Source organism: Hibiscus syriacus, unplaced genomic scaffold, assembly GCF_006381635.1.
Source record: "Hibiscus syriacus cultivar Baekdansim isolate YM2019G1 unplaced genomic scaffold, ASM638163v2 tig00110332_pilon, whole genome shotgun sequence".
NCBI lineage: Eukaryota > Viridiplantae > Streptophyta > Magnoliopsida > Malvales > Malvaceae > Hibiscus > Hibiscus syriacus.
In genome coordinates this window covers 2431553-2447289 of record NW_024062688.1, presented here as the reverse complement: position 1 = coordinate 2447289, position 15737 = coordinate 2431553, and the positions used below count along the sequence as shown (strand labels likewise).

The window sequence follows — 15737 nt, the reverse complement described above, 5'->3', positions numbered from 1 at the left end:
TTCCTTTTGTGTTTAATCAAAAAGAGCTTATATATTAGATCCCAATGCAAGAACATATAACAAATAAACTTCCTAGACACATCTGACTGTAAAGTCCAATGCATAGAGGATAAGGATATGGTAGTACACCTTTTAATCCCAGTGGCAATTATTGCTAATCTCTCCACCAATTACTAGTCTAGAGGGTTCAAATGCATTCTATGTCTTTCCGATGTTTGCCACCGTTCCGTAGATTTTGAAACCTTGGACCAACTCTGCGCTGTATTGTCATTCAAAAATTTAAACCAAGCCATAAAATCTGCATGCAGAATAAATCACAATGTCAGAGCAAGCGAAAATTTGTCGTCCTTAAGCCTCCATTCTTTTTAATCGAGTCTAGGGTTTATAAAACAAATCTGCTTGGCAAAGGATTAAGAGGTTTAGAGCAGCGAGAAAGCTGAGGTTTTGAGGGATTTGAATAAAAAGTACCAATGCATGATCATGAACATTCATGATTATGGTCGCATTTACCTGTTTAATGGCAAAAGCAATGGGTAGCCAGAAAATAAGAAGATCCAAGATTCAGATGAGAATGAGATGATGAGTTTTCCTGTATGAAACCAAAAAAAAAAAAAAAAACTAGGATGCGAAAGAAATGAAAAGAGTAAAGATGGAAGATGATTTTGATGGTTAAAAGAAAAAAATATTTATTTATGAATTATAAATTTTAATTAAATTTAAATAATTTATTTATTTAAAGTTGTATTAAACTTATTATGTTTACATAATTTAAGTGTCATGTGTATATATATATACATATATCATCTTTTTAGAATCATTAGATGAAAGAAATTAAATGCAGCAATTAATTATAAAAAAATTAAAAATACATTCACTAGAAAAAAAATAAAAAATTAATCTCAATCTTTAATTTTTTTAATCTAATAATCTTAAAATATAAAACTTTTAATTTTACGCTGAATTATAAGTGGATCTTAAACCATTAAGTTGAACTCTTTATCAAATCAATTGAAAACATAATAATAGAATGCACAGTGAACGAATTTTACCATGAATATTTCTATATGACATATTTCCAACCCGTTATTGCTTATATTCGGACATAAAGTAACTTATGGGTAAATAATATTGATGGTCCCTTTTTGGTCAATTTTGATTATTTTTTTATACGTCTTATTTTAGTTAATAGTAGGGGTGTATTCGGTTCGATTCGATTTTTTACTAAAAATGAAACCGAATCGAAATAAACGGTTTTTTAAAATTTAAACAGAAATCGAAACCGAATGATTAAATAATCGAATTATGTGAAATTGATTTTTTCGGTTCGGTTCGGTTTGTCGGTTTTTCAATGAAAACTTCACTTGAAACTATAAATTCAAAAAAAAAATTGTCAATTCGGTTCAATATGGAACAAGTGGGTTCCATATGGAAAACCCGAACCGAATCGAATCAATATAATTGATTCTTTAAATCAACCCGAAACCGAACAGTTTAAAGGTAAACCCAAACCGAACAGAACCGTTTTACTCGGTTCGTGTCGATTTTTTGATTTTCTCGGTTTCGTTGCTCAGCTCTAGTTACTAGCTATTAACTTCAGTTACTTTGCTAAAATGATATGATAGTAAAAATAATTAAATTTAACTTAATCTTTATATTTTAGGCTGAATATTAATATAACATTGAACCTTATATAAAAATACTACTCAATGAAACATATTTTTTATTTTTAAAAGGATATCTCAAATTCATCGTGATAAACTTCAAAAGTTAAAATTTAAAGAAACATTTCGTCAATATACTAAGATTCGAGATATCTTAAAACACTCTTTCAATATTTCTACAAAAATTATTTCTACAATGTAAACTTCTAAAGGCTAAGATATGTTTTCCATTTATAGAGCCAAATATTTGATCACAATGAATTATTATTCTGTAAAAATTCTTATCCATGTCAACTTAATCACCAAGTAATCTTCAACCTTTAAAAGAATTATATAATACAACTTAATTTCTAATTAGAATTTGAGTTAATATCTAACAGAGAAATGAGAATCGTAGCAACTAAAGTGATGGTGGTGATGAACTAAAGCGAGAACTTTTTATTAATGCACATTCTAATTCATTGACGATGCATTCAAGAGGTAATAAGATGTACCAAGATTTGAAAAGTCATTTTAATTGATGGTCATAGATGAAAAGGGTTGTAATTATTACTTAGTGTTTAACATGGCAACAAGTAAAAATTGAGCATCACTTGACTTCGATTTTGTTACGACTAATTTCTATTCCCCAATGAAAATATGAAAGAGTCATGACGGAGTTTATGATGGGTTACCAATGACACCAAATAAAAAGAATTCAATTTGGGTGGTTATTGACCGATTGATTAAGTCTACACATTTTTTCCTAGCTAGTTTGAATTAATTATTCCATGGACAGGTATGTAAAACAATATTTTAGAGAGATTATAAGACTGCATGAGAGTCTGTCTTCATTGTTTTTAATTGAGATATGTGATTTATCTCAAGATTTTAGGGTTCATTGCATAACACATTAGTAGGGATGGGCATAAGATCTGGACCCGACGAGTTTCAACTCGATTCGACCTGATGGAGTCGGATTTTTTTTTTTAATTTCGAGTTGCCAAGTCAGGTTTTATATATAAGAGGTTCGGGTTCGGCTCGGAGTCAGATTTAAGGTTAAAATAACTCTACCCGACCCGACTCGACCCGACCCGACTCGACCCGGGTAAAACTTAAAATTTAAAATAATACTTTCCTTTCCCCTCTTCAGTTTTTACTCTTTACTCGTCACTTTTCCTTCTTTATACACATAGAAGAACTCATGAATGATAAGTTTAGATTTTTGTTTCATTTTTCGTGCAAAAATAATTCATCATTTCATCACCCACTAAAACTCAAATTCTTCTGTTTCAGTTTATGTCTTCAAGATTTTCATCTGTTTAATTTTTCTTCTTACTATCGGTGCTTTGTATGAGTGAAGAACCTCATTTTTCATCAAGGTACGTATTTTTTTCTTTTTTCTTTTTTTATTTTCTGTTGATTTTATATATGTGAAAATCATGTTTTTATTCAATCTCTTGTTAGATTTAGGGTTTAAATTTTAGAAAAAAATCAGTAGCTATTTTAGGTTTTACCCAATTTTTTGTTAATGATTAATGCAATACAATCAGGAATAAATTAATTAAGTATAAAATATCTGAGCAAATGATGAGCTTCATAATGATTAACAAAGTACAATTATGAATAAATTAATTAAGTATGAAATATCGAAATGGTGGCGTAAGGGTTACAATTAGTTTGCTAAATTGTAAAACATGTATAAAGTGTGACATTTTGGATATGTTCGAAGATGGAAAGGAAAAAATATTGTCTGAGTTGGAGGCTAATGATGTATGAATTACCATAACAATTGATATGTGGACTTCAGATCATCAAAACAAAATTTACATGGCTATTATTGCTCATTACATTGGTAAAACCTTGGAGCTTACAAAAGTGCATCATAAGATACGTTTTTAAATATATATTTATTAATTATTTACATATAAATATGTGTCAAAACTTATATACTTTAGTTATTGTTTAATTAGGTTTGAATATATGTGAGCCCCACATACCACTGATGTTATTGCTTCTAGTTTTATGAAATGTTTCCTAGATTAAAATGTTGATAGGAAACTTACATTTATTACAGTTGATAATTGTAGTGTGAAAGATGACGTTATTAAGTTGTTAGTTGACAGATTGAGAGGTGATACTTTATTGGTTAATGGAACCCTTTTTCACATACGTTGTTGTGCACACATATTACATTTAATTGTGAAAGATGGAGTAAATATGACGGGAGATGATATAGAAAGGATCCATCACAGTGTTATTTTTTAGAGTGCTACTCTAAAAAAGTGGGAATGATTTGAAAATGTGGCACGTCAATTGCACATTTCAACCTCAAAAAAGTTATGTGTTGATGTTAGAACATGGTGGAATTCTACATTTTTATTCTCCTCAATGTGTGCAATTACATCGTGATCCTTTATACAAGTACCAACCGACGATGATTGGACTTTTGCATCGATGATTTGTGATAAACTTAAGATATTTTATAAGATCATCGAAGACTTTTCAGGTATAAAATATACGACAGTGAATCCTTATTTTCTTAGTATTTGCAGGATTAGGGTGACATTGAATGCATGAGTTGCACATAGTAATATCACTATTTCAAAAACGGCAAAATGCATGTTTAAAAAGTTTGAGAAATATTAGAGTGATATGAATGATATTATGGGAGTTGTCACATTTTTAGACCCAAGGTACAAAACTAATTTGTTGGAGTATTATTTTGAGAACATTTACGAGATTAATGTTGAATATGAAGTTGAAAGAATTGTGCAACTTTGTCGAGATTTGGTCACAGAGTATCAAGAAAGATTGATGTCCTCGAAGAATGAACCTCAATTCTTCAACGATGCATCTCAAGATAGTGTTCCAATTGTTTTGGGAAGCCCAAATGATTTTGATGCTTATGTTTCAAGGGAAAAAAAAGACATTAAAATTTAAATCTAGTTAGATCGTTACTTAGAAGTGGATGTTATTCTTAAGACGTCGGACTTTGATATATTAACTTAGTGGAAGATAAATGAGCCACAATTTCTTATGCTGCAAGCTATTGCTAGGGATATTTATGCTATTTCGATTTCTACTGTTGCTTCGAGTATACTTTTAGTATCGGAGGGAGATTGGTGAATGCACAACATAATAGCTTCATCATTCAATTGTAGAAGCTTTGGCATGTTGTCGAAATTGGTTATGGGCATATAAAGCTACATACTTTTTTTTGACTTAATAGATTTATCGAGTAATTTTCATTACTTATGACTCATATATTTGATTATTATTTCTTACTAGATTTTATTTTCATTTATGTTTTACCATCAACTTCAAATGAACTAAGTTTTTATGAAGATGGTGAAATCGAGCAAGATGAGATAACAACAATTAATAATTTTATATTTATTATTTTTATTACAATCTTGTCTACATATTGACGTATAACTTTATTTTATAAGATTTTAAGGGTTGGCTAAGATCGAAGAATGTGAAGCCGGTGATAATGGAATATTTTTTTCATCGGATGTTTATGTTTATGTTTATGTTTATATCTCGTTTATTAAGATTTATGTTTGAACTTTAACTTATTAAACTATATTATGGACTTGTAATTTTAATTATGGATTTGTAACTTTAATTATATTGTATTTGAGCTCATTTGTTTTTGTTAGATTTGTATTTTCAAATTTTATTTATTTATTTAATTTTATTTTTTAATAAAAAAATAATTAAAAATTGAATCAGTTTGGGTGAAGTTTTTTGACTTCTGATCGGGTCAGGTTTCAGGTGGAAGAGTGAAAATTTTCAGATAAGGTAGATAAAAAATCTGATCCCACCCGAATCGACCCAACCCATGCTCATCCCTAGGCATTAGGGACTCGACTCAACTTCATTTTTGTCTTTCATCCTCAAACAAATAGACAATATGAGAGGAATATTCATATTTTAGAGGATACGCTCTGACTCTGTATGATTGAGTTTGAAGGCTCGTGAGAAGGTTATTTATCACTAGTTGAATTTTCTTACAATAACATTTACCATTAAAATATTAAAATAACTTATTATCAAGCATTATATGGAAGAAAGTATCGAGCACCTTTAAATTGGTTTAAACTCGAAGATTATAAGGTGATTAGTACTGGTTTGATAAAGAAGGTGTCGAACACCTTTTTCGCAGTCTACGTTGTGGGGGCACAGATAAAGAGCTCGATTCTTATGAAATACATCTTATCGCTGCTCTCCAATGTAAGAAAACAATGGTACTCACGTTTATTTGTTTGAGTATTCATCATATTTGTTACCTCTCATTTAGTAGATTCTTACAATCCGTGAATTTAGAAGATTACTCGTTTTGACATCGTAGTTGACCGAGATAACTAGATTATTCAATATATTTTCCTGTTAAACTTGTTAGCTCAATACAAGTGTGTTCCTGATAGTGTTATATTATCATTGTGTTTTATTTATTTGAGTTAGTCTAAACTTCTGAGTGTATCATATATTTTAATGATATGGTTTATGATTATCATTTTTCCTGTGATATGTATACATGTTTTTGGATTATCAAAATATTTAAAATTTTGTTAAGAAATATTTGATGATAATATTATAATCAAAATTAAAACTATTTGAATAAGTTATTCACATAGATGACCAAAGAGTGTCAAAGAACTAGACAAACTATATAATCAACTACAAGTAAATTCATTGATTGGTTACAAATATATTTCATATTTTAAACTGCTAAAATGCGTGAGCAATGGTTCAACAACACTACAATTATTCGATGATCAACTATATAACACTCAAAGTAAGATTTCATACTCTCGATTTCAACAAAATCGCATGATTACTTACTCAACACAAAACAAAATACACAAACTATATCTTTCTATCAAGGAAGACCAAAATCACTACAAGAAATATAGTTCTTTCGGGCAATGAAAACTTGCATGCTTAGTTGACCCTAAATTTCATAAAGTTTATCACCTACTTCAATTTACCTCTTGGTCATATGCATAAGAAATAGACCTATAAGCGTGCCACTTTCTTTCAAGTAACATCAATAGAGTTATTTGAGCACACAAAGTGCTCAATTCCATAACCAATGAGTAACTATAACAAACCTAATTTAAATAGTTTCATCAAAATATTTCTGAACAAATTTAACTTATAATAAAAAAATAAATATTCTAATATTTTAATATATAAAAGATATTTAATTTTAATTAATATGAACTCTATCGCACATTGTTAGTAAATATAACCTAAGCACTCAACTATGCCTATATAAACTAACATCATTAAGCTCTTAAACTCAACGATCTAATTTGTGTCAAATTACATTGTTGATCTTTATAGTTTTATTTTTTTTAATTTGTTTTAAAGTATATATTTTTAAATATACTCAAAATGGTTTTTTTTTAATTGTTTGGGTATTTTTTTTTAAAATAAAATCGCCTAAATATAAAGAGTAAAATGAGGACAACAGTAACAAAAAAATCATACAAAAATAAAAATATTAAATTCAAATATACAAAAAAAAAACTTTTATTGAAAATGATGATCAACATCAAAAGAACCTGATAATCATAAAAACTTATTGTCTTTGTGGAATGAGACACTTTACGAAGTGATAAAAGAGTGACGAGCGAATCAAATTATTTGACAGGTTACTTCGTTACACAATTATAATTATATTGACAAATAACATTTTACTGAAGAGAATATATGGCTATACTTGACTACTAACAAACTAATCAGAAAATAAATTTCGTGAGAATTGAGCACCAAACGACTGTAAAGTAGACAAAAAAACTTACCAAAAGTCATAAATATCACGTCACAAAAGTAGAAAAAATGCATGTCACAAGAACAGAGAAAAATATGTCACAATGACAGAAATTGAAAAAAACCTAAAAAAACAAAAGATATAGTATAAAAAACAGAACTAATAATCACTTATGATCAACAATCGATATTAAAATTGATGCTGTCGTCGATTAAAAAAATAAAAAATATATACAAAATATTAAAAAAACTAAAAAAAAAACCTCCGTTTATAAAATAGTTAACCGAAATAATATACATAGAATAATATTTACACTACTATTTCTTTTACCAATATTTACACCACTTTATAAATAAGAATAATCCACATAAAATTTAATAAGAAAATTTAATATTAATATAAATATAATTTTTTTTTATTTTTATTTTTAAACGTTTCATAAAATATATTTTCAATTAAAACTTTACAAAAATATGTTTCTCTTGAATAAGTTATCCGCGAAGGTAGTTTGTAGTTGGGGGGAGGGGTTTGTTGGAAATCTAAGCATTCAGCAAAGAGAATAAAAGTCGTACAAGAATATGAATAGATGTTAGAAAATTAGGTAAACTACAAGTTTAGCACATCAACTATTACTTTATTCTGTTTAACTCCTCAACTATTTTTTGTTTTAAAATCATATATAATATTATGTTTTGATTTCATTTTGATCGTCCGTTATTAAAATAGATAACAATGTTGTTGATGTGTCTTAATGCCACATCATTATTAAAAAATAAAAAAAATCATTTCAACAGTTTTATTAAATTTTTAACAACGAATTATTAAAATGAAATCAAAACATAAAGTTTGATATGATTTTGAAAATAAAAAATAATTGAGTGATAAAATAAAAAATAATAATAATTAGAATACTAAATGTGTAATTTATTTATCCTTGAAAATTTGGGATTTTAAATATCTTACATTATCAAGGAGAGATGCTTGGGAATTTGTATACGTTACATTATCAAGGCAATTAGCCAAGAAATCCTCCGCCCTTTCCCCACACACTCCCAACCCCCTCGAATCCATCGAACTTTCTGGGATTTATGTAGATTCCTTTCCTTATCTCTTTCCTCTTTCTTCCTCCATTCGTTGCTTCCATTATATTTATATATATTAAATTATTAATAGTATTTAAAATTTTATGTTATTTTAAAATTTTATCTATTTTGGTAAAATTAAGTTATTATATAATTTTATTCTTAATTTTGTTTAAATTTATTATTTATTATTGTTATATAACTATATAAAGTAAAATGTTTTTAATTATCTATATTTACGGTTTTTATATAAATATAGATAATTAATAAATTATATTATTTATTTATTTAAAAGATTCAAAATTAAATTAATAAAAATGATAAACACAAATAATTCAAATATTTTTTATTTCTCAATTTTCAAATCAATAGTTAATTCTATAATTAAACGCAGAACTAATACTTTTAATAAAAAATAATTCAAAGAATTAATTTCATAAAGATAAATTATAAAAATTAAATTTAGAATAATAATAATAATAATAACTTTGCATATCTTAACCTGTCTTAAAGACAACGCGTGTTTAAGTTCCGAACTAATTTAGTGATAAATATAAGGGTATACTATATGTTTAACACCATAACTATCATATTTATTCTATTTGGGGTACTCAACTATCATTGTTGTCAAATTATACTTAATATTATGTTTTAGTTTCATTTTGGTCATTCATCATTAAGAAATTGACAAAACTATTGACGTGAAATGTTTTATGTTTTAATGATGTCTTGAAATTATCTTATGATTACACATTAGCATAATCATTGTTTTTAAAGGTGGTGACCAAAATAAAACTAAAACGTAACAATAGGTATGATTTTGAAACAAAAAATAATTATGTAACCATAACGAAACAAAATTGATAGTTTGTATGCTAAATGTGTAGTTTAACAATATAAATATTTTAAATTTCAACCAATGTTTTACCAAAGCGCTAAAGCGAAATAAGGGTATTCTGTAATTTCCGTTCTACACCCGTCTTCCCTTATAAACTCCCGGTTGTAGCAACTTGTCCTGATTAGAGTTGTTTTCTCCCTAGTTGTGCTCCCGAGTCCAATGGAGGGTGACGGTAGTGTTGGAGGAAGAGGAACCGGTGGTAGTGGTAGTTACCATGGTCGTGGAAGGGGAAGAGGCAGAGGTAGAGATGGCGGCAGGGATCATCATCATCAGCAGCCTCATCAGACGGGGTTAGGCCGAGGACGAAGTGGAGCCCACTGGAACCGAACTAACCCTCAAGCGAGTCCTCATCAAGTTACGGGACAGGAGGGCGCCGCCGTACGTGGTGGTTACGCTGGTGGTGTTCGTGGAGGTGGCGGCGGAAATGGTGGAAGGGTAGGCTGGGTTGCTCGGCCTCAGACGGAGAAACCGAATTATAGTCGCGCAACGGAATCAGCGGGCGGCAGAGGCGGTGGAACCGGCGGGGTGCCAAAGGGAAGAGCGCGGCGGCCTGTTGCTGGTCCGACACCGGAACCTGAAGTTGACAGAGCGGCATTGCCTTCCAGGTCTCTACAGCCTGCCCCTGGTATAATTTCTCTTTTTAATTTGACTTTTTGGTCAATGGGTCTATAGTCCGTAGTACTAAATTGTAGTTACGGTTGCGGAGGGTCAATTATTTTCTAAAAATAACAAAGTTTATGTTGCGGAGCTTGAAAAATGTTAACTTACCAAATACTATGGTCTAGACTTTTCTACTATGTTGACCAAGTTGAATTTTCTAACACTCTAAGCATGATTTTCAGTTTCGATTAATTATTGAATTTGAGGTTAATTTTGTTTGATCTTCGCCATTTTACTTCCTTTACAGTCCCTGCTGTGATGAATATTTCAACACACTTGGCTTCTACATCATTATCTCCGGGGAATAAGAATAGATATAACCCTATAATGCGACCTGATGAAGGTGGAAGGGCCTCTGTTTCAACTGTTAGGCTTAATGTCAATCATTTTCGTGTTAACTTCAATCCCGAGAGTATCATAAAGCACTATGATGTTGACATCAAGCCAGTGGAGTCCCCCAGGAATGGCCGCCCTGCCAGACTATCTAAGCTACTACTGTCTACTATCCGGTCAAAGTTATTCACTGATAACCCTCAATTGCCATTGTTGATGACAGCGTATGACGGTGAAAAGAATATATTTAGTGCTGTCCGATTAGCTGAAGGAGAATTCAAGGTGGAATTGTCTGAGGGCGAAGACTTCAAGTCTGGTGAATACAAATGTTCTATAAAGCTTGTGAATGAGCTCAGACTTTGCAAGTTGTGTGATTACTTGTCTAAGAATGCCTCCTCGATACCCCGTGACATATTACAGGGGATGGATGTAGTTATGAAGGAGAATCCAGTTATGCATATGATTCCTGTTGGCCGAAGCTTCCATCCTAATAAAGCTTCTCCAGAAGATGATCTTGGATATGGCATCACAGCATCCAGAGGAATCCAATATAGCCTGAAGCCCACATTCCAGGGTCTGGCTCTTTGCCTGGATTATTCAGTTTTAGCATTTCGCAAGAAAATGTCTGTTCTGGAATTTTTAGCTGAACACATTACTGATTTTAATGTGAACAATTTTCGAAGATTCAGGCGAGATGTTGATCTAGTGTTGAGAAACTTGAAGGTCAATGTAACCCATCGAGTTACCAAACAGAAGTATGTTGTAGTTGGGTTGACGCGGGAAGATACTCGCCATGCTTCATTTCTAGATGCAAATGATACGCGAAAGCATATTAGAATTGTTGATTATTTCAAGGAGAAATACAAGAAGAATATTACCCACTTGGATATTCCTTGCCTAGATGTGAGCAAAAACAATCGGATGAACTATATCCCAATGGAGTTCTGTGTCTTAGCTGAGGGGCAGATTTATCCAAAGGAGTATTTGGATGACAATGCCTTCTTTTTATTGAAGAAAATGTCCTTGGCAGAGCCACATGTAAGACAAAGCAATATCTGTGGTATGGTTCAATCCGAGGATGGACCATGTGGGTATGTATACAAAACAATTGAGCCTTTTATTTCTATTCTTGCTTCCATTAGATGCCTGTTTTATTGCTTCATTTCTGACAACAATATTGGTTTCCTTTTGATATTGGAATTATTTGTTTCTTTGTTATGTTGGTGAATACTAGTAGTTGGCCAATGTTGATATTTTTATTCTCGCATAAGTGCCTTGATCCATAATTTCTGCTTATGCTCTTGATGTAAGGTGCTTTCTTGGCATGAATGAATTGAGTTTTGGTCTGTTTATGTAATTGTTTTAAATGACTGTATATGTACAGGTTTTTCTCAGTTTCATGTTTTAGATGGTTATTTTGTTTGTCCTATTGATACCTGGGTTATAGGAAAAGAACATGCTATTGCTGTATGAAGCTTTCATGCATCATCCATGCTAGTAACACAATCCTAACGAACTGAAAAGGTTGCCTATAATATGAGTCTTATTTTTCCTTCTCTTTTTTGTGGCAGCGGAAACATTATCCAGAATTTTGGTATTGAAGTCGATACTAATATGACACCTGTGAAAGGACGTGTGATTGGACCTCCGGTTTTGAAGTTGGCTGCTCCTAAAACTGGCAAATTGATGAAAATAACAGTTGACAAACAAACATGCCAGTGGAACCTGGTTGGAAAGGCTGTTGTGGAAGGAAAAGCAATTCAGTGCTGGGGTGTAATTGACTTCACCCTTTATGAACGAGATCGAGCCAGACTGAATGGTCGTACATTCATTCCGAAGCTGATAGATAGGTGCAGGAATCTTGGGATGAGATTGGAGGAACCTCTCTTGTATGAAAAGGCTGGAATGCAAATATTTTCCGATGTTAGTGCACTTGGTCAACTGCTTGAAGGAGTTACTAGTCAAGTAGGTAGAGGAAATTTACAGTTTCTTCTTTGTGTGATGTCGAGGAAGGATGACGGCTACAAATGTCTCAAGTGGATCTCCGAGACGAAAATTGGTGTGGTGACTCAGTGTTGTCTGTCCAACCATGCTAACAGAGGGCAGGACCAGTACCTTGCTAATCTTGCCCTAAAAATCAATGCCAAGCTCGGGGGCAGCAACGTGGAGCTGAATGACCGGCTTCCCCACTTCCATGGTGAAGGTCATGTTATGTTTGTTGGAGCAGATGTTAATCATCCTGGCGCTCATAATAAGACTAGCCCATCTATAGCAGCTGTTGTAGCTACAATGAACTGGCCTAAAGCTAATCGTTATGCAGCAAGGGTTCGCCCTCAGTTTCATCGCAAAGAACAGATCCTTGAGTTCGGTGAAATGTGTTTGGAACTTGTTGAATCTTATGGTCGTCTAAATAATGTCAAACCAGAAAAAATTGTGATCTTCCGTGATGGAGTTAGTGAGGGTCAGTTTGATATGGTTCTTAATGAAGAGTTAATGGATATCAAGAATGTTTTCCAGAAAAACGATTACTTTCCTACAATCACCGTTATTGTTGCTCAGAAGCGTCACCAAACTCGTTTCTTCCCAGTGGGAAAAAAGGACGGTGGTCCTAACGGAAATATTTCACCAGGTACGGTAGTTGACACTACAATTGTGCACCCTTTCGAGTTCGACTTCTATCTCTGTAGTCACCACGGAAGCCTCGGTACTAGCAAGCCTACGCACTACCATGTCTTGTGGGATGAGCATGGGTTCTCCTCCGACCAGTTGCAGAAGCTTATTTACAACATGTGCTTTACATTTGCGAGGTGTACAAAACCGGTATCTCTGGTACCGCCTGTGTACTATGCCGACCTCGTTGCTTATAGGGGACGGCTGTACTATCAGGCAATGATAGAAAGACAGTCTCCTCCAACATCATCAACCTCATCTTCATCATTAATATCATCATCATCAATGTCATCGGCAGCTTCGTTCCAGGACTGGTTTAAGCTGCATGCGGACCTGGAAAACATGATGTTCTTTGTTTGAAGAATGGCCGAACTTCATCTGAAGACGAAAACGCCCTGAACGCTGGTTTACTCCTTTCCTAAGTTCTCCTAGTGAAGGGGTTTGTGCGTGAATCTAATGCGTATGAAGGCTTTTTCTAGCATTTCCTCTTTTACATTGTTGCTTTATGCATGCAATGAGTTTGAGGGAACTGAATGCTTTGTTTGTTCTTGTTTTGTCTTCTTCTTTTTTTATAAAAAAAAACTTTGTTGTGAACTCGGTTGTGTTTGTATCTTATGTTATTTCGACTCTTTGACTTCATTGAGAAATACAAGCTGGTTTTCTTATTATTGTTTAGGAACAAAGAATAAAATTACGGTATAAAATTATATTATCAGTGACGGCAAGCATTAATTTGGACAGTCATGGAAAATAGAAAACCTTGTTTATTCGTTAGCCTATTAGCATGAATTTGGACACGAATTAAATGACATTGGTAGTTAAAAGAATGATTATTATTTTTAGAGATTCTCGGTTCGAATGTAATGTTTGTAAGGGTGTTTGAATGATGTCAATTAGTTTAAAGTCTTTCAAACATATACTATCTTATAATAATTTATTCATCCATTGCCTTTATAAGAAATGCAGTTTCCATAGCTGACACTTTGCACTGAAGATATCTATTTTCCTCTACTATATCTGTCATTAGATTAAGTAGTATGGGATGTTTAGGGTCATAGATTGTTTGTTCCCGAACTCGAGCGACCCATTTTGCCGCTTCCCATACCCCAAACCTGAAAAATGTTAAATAGAAAGGCATCAATGCCTACTTCAACACGCGGATAACTTTTTTAGTGAGAGAAGCTCCAGCTTCTCTCTAACCTAGGCGTTTTCAAATTTCAAACTTCCTTGAGCTATGGCAAGTAGGGTGAAAAGATTTGTTGGGAAAAATTGTGTTACGATGATCATTTTCAATATTCCAGAGTTTCTTCATCATCAAGGTCTTTGGCTAATATTCGACAAATATGGCGAGGTGGTTGATTCTTTCATCCCTAACAAAAAAAGCAAGGGTAGAAGTAGGTTTGGCTTTGTTCGCTTCACCAGATTGGAGGACGCAAGGAAGGCTATCAACTGTGCTGATAGATCTAGGATTCAAGGTAATGAAGTTAGAGTTTTCATGGCGAGATTTCAACCTCGTGAAGCTTTTTGGAGAAAGAAGTTCTCTGGTCCAAAACCAGCCGAGGCCAAGAGTAAAGGGGAGGAGGATAGTCATTCAGAGGCTCCCATTGTCGGTTTTGTTGATGAGGATAAGCTCTTAACTCTCAGAGATAGCTCGGTAGGTTGGTGCAGAAGTTTTATAAAAATGAAAGAGTTGGCTGCTATTATGCATAAGGAAGGCATATTAGGTCCAAAAATTATGAGATTAAACGGGTTAGCAATTTTAATCATTTTTGAAGATGAAGAGAGTAGGGATTATACTCTAAAGAATCAGATTGGGGCGTTGAATAAATGCTTTGACAAAGTGGAAGTGTGGTCGAAAAATTTTCAGTGCCACAGCCGTCAGGCATGGCTTTCGTGCAAAGGGATCCCACCGTTTGTGTGGAGTCATTCCACCTTCATAAATATTGCAGACAAATGGGGAGTTCTTATCTCCATTGAGGAAGGAACTTTAAATCCCGGCTCGTTTGATAGGGCTTTGATTCAGATTATTACGAATTGCCAAGCTCAAGTGGAAGAAACCATTGATTTGAAAGTAGGGGAATGGATCTTTACAGTTTATGTTTATGAGTTTGATCCTTATTTCAGTTCAGAATCTGTCTGGGTAGATTCGTTTTTTATGGACAAGACACTTGCCTCCCCGTTATCCACGGTGGGGGAGCTCGTCGGTGTCTCGCCAGTAAAGTCTCCAGAGATGGAGGTACGTGCTGAGGAAGCAGGAAGAAGCGTGGACTCATCGGAGGAGAAGAATTCCGAGAGGTGTTTTGAGGAAGAAGACAGTCTATTATGGTGTATGGGGAACAGAATTAGAGGCAGCAACTTGTCGGGTGAGGAAGAAGAGGTAAGGACATAGGGGAGGAATTAATTATGGGTCTGAGGAATGTTGTTGTTGGTCAGGGGATGGTTCAAACGAATTTCGAGGAAGCGGTGGAACACGACAATGAGCTGGATCACGCGGAGAGAGGTAGAAGATGACAACATGATAAGTTGTAAGTCTACACGTGCAAATGAGGGAATGAAGGATTATTTAATTGATTTGCCCATCTTGGATGGTCGATTAAAGTCAAAGGTGGTGGAGGATGTGATTAATATAGGCCTTATGGATAATTGTGCTATCAGAAGATCCAAGGGTG

At 33.1% G+C, this 15737-nt stretch overlaps 1 protein-coding gene across 1 annotated transcript; it reads left to right on the top strand.

The window, feature by feature from the left end:
- The first annotated feature begins 9513 nt into the window (after positions 1-9513).
- On the top strand, positions 9514-13637 carry LOC120119392 (protein argonaute 2-like). Its single transcript, XM_039139197.1, has 3 exons — positions 9514-10030; positions 10313-11489; positions 11970-13637. Exons 1-3 carry the CDS (start codon positions 9565-9567, stop codon positions 13426-13428), a joined length of 3102 nt encoding a protein of 1033 aa, XP_038995128.1. The 5' UTR covers positions 9514-9564; the 3' UTR covers positions 13429-13637.
- Positions 13638-15737: the final 2100 nt, after the last annotated feature.

Coding starts and splice junctions, on each gene's coding strand:
- LOC120119392 (XM_039139197.1), top strand. CDS start 9,565: ATGGAGGGTGACGGTAGTGTTGGAGGAAGAGGAACCGGTGGTAGTGGT. Junction 10,031..10,312: donor GTCTCTACAGCCTGCCCCTG/GTATAATTTCTC, acceptor CTTCCTTTACAG/TCCCTGCTGTGATGAATATT. Junction 11,490..11,969: donor TCCGAGGATGGACCATGTGG/GTATGTATACAA, acceptor TTTTTGTGGCAG/CGGAAACATTATCCAGAATT.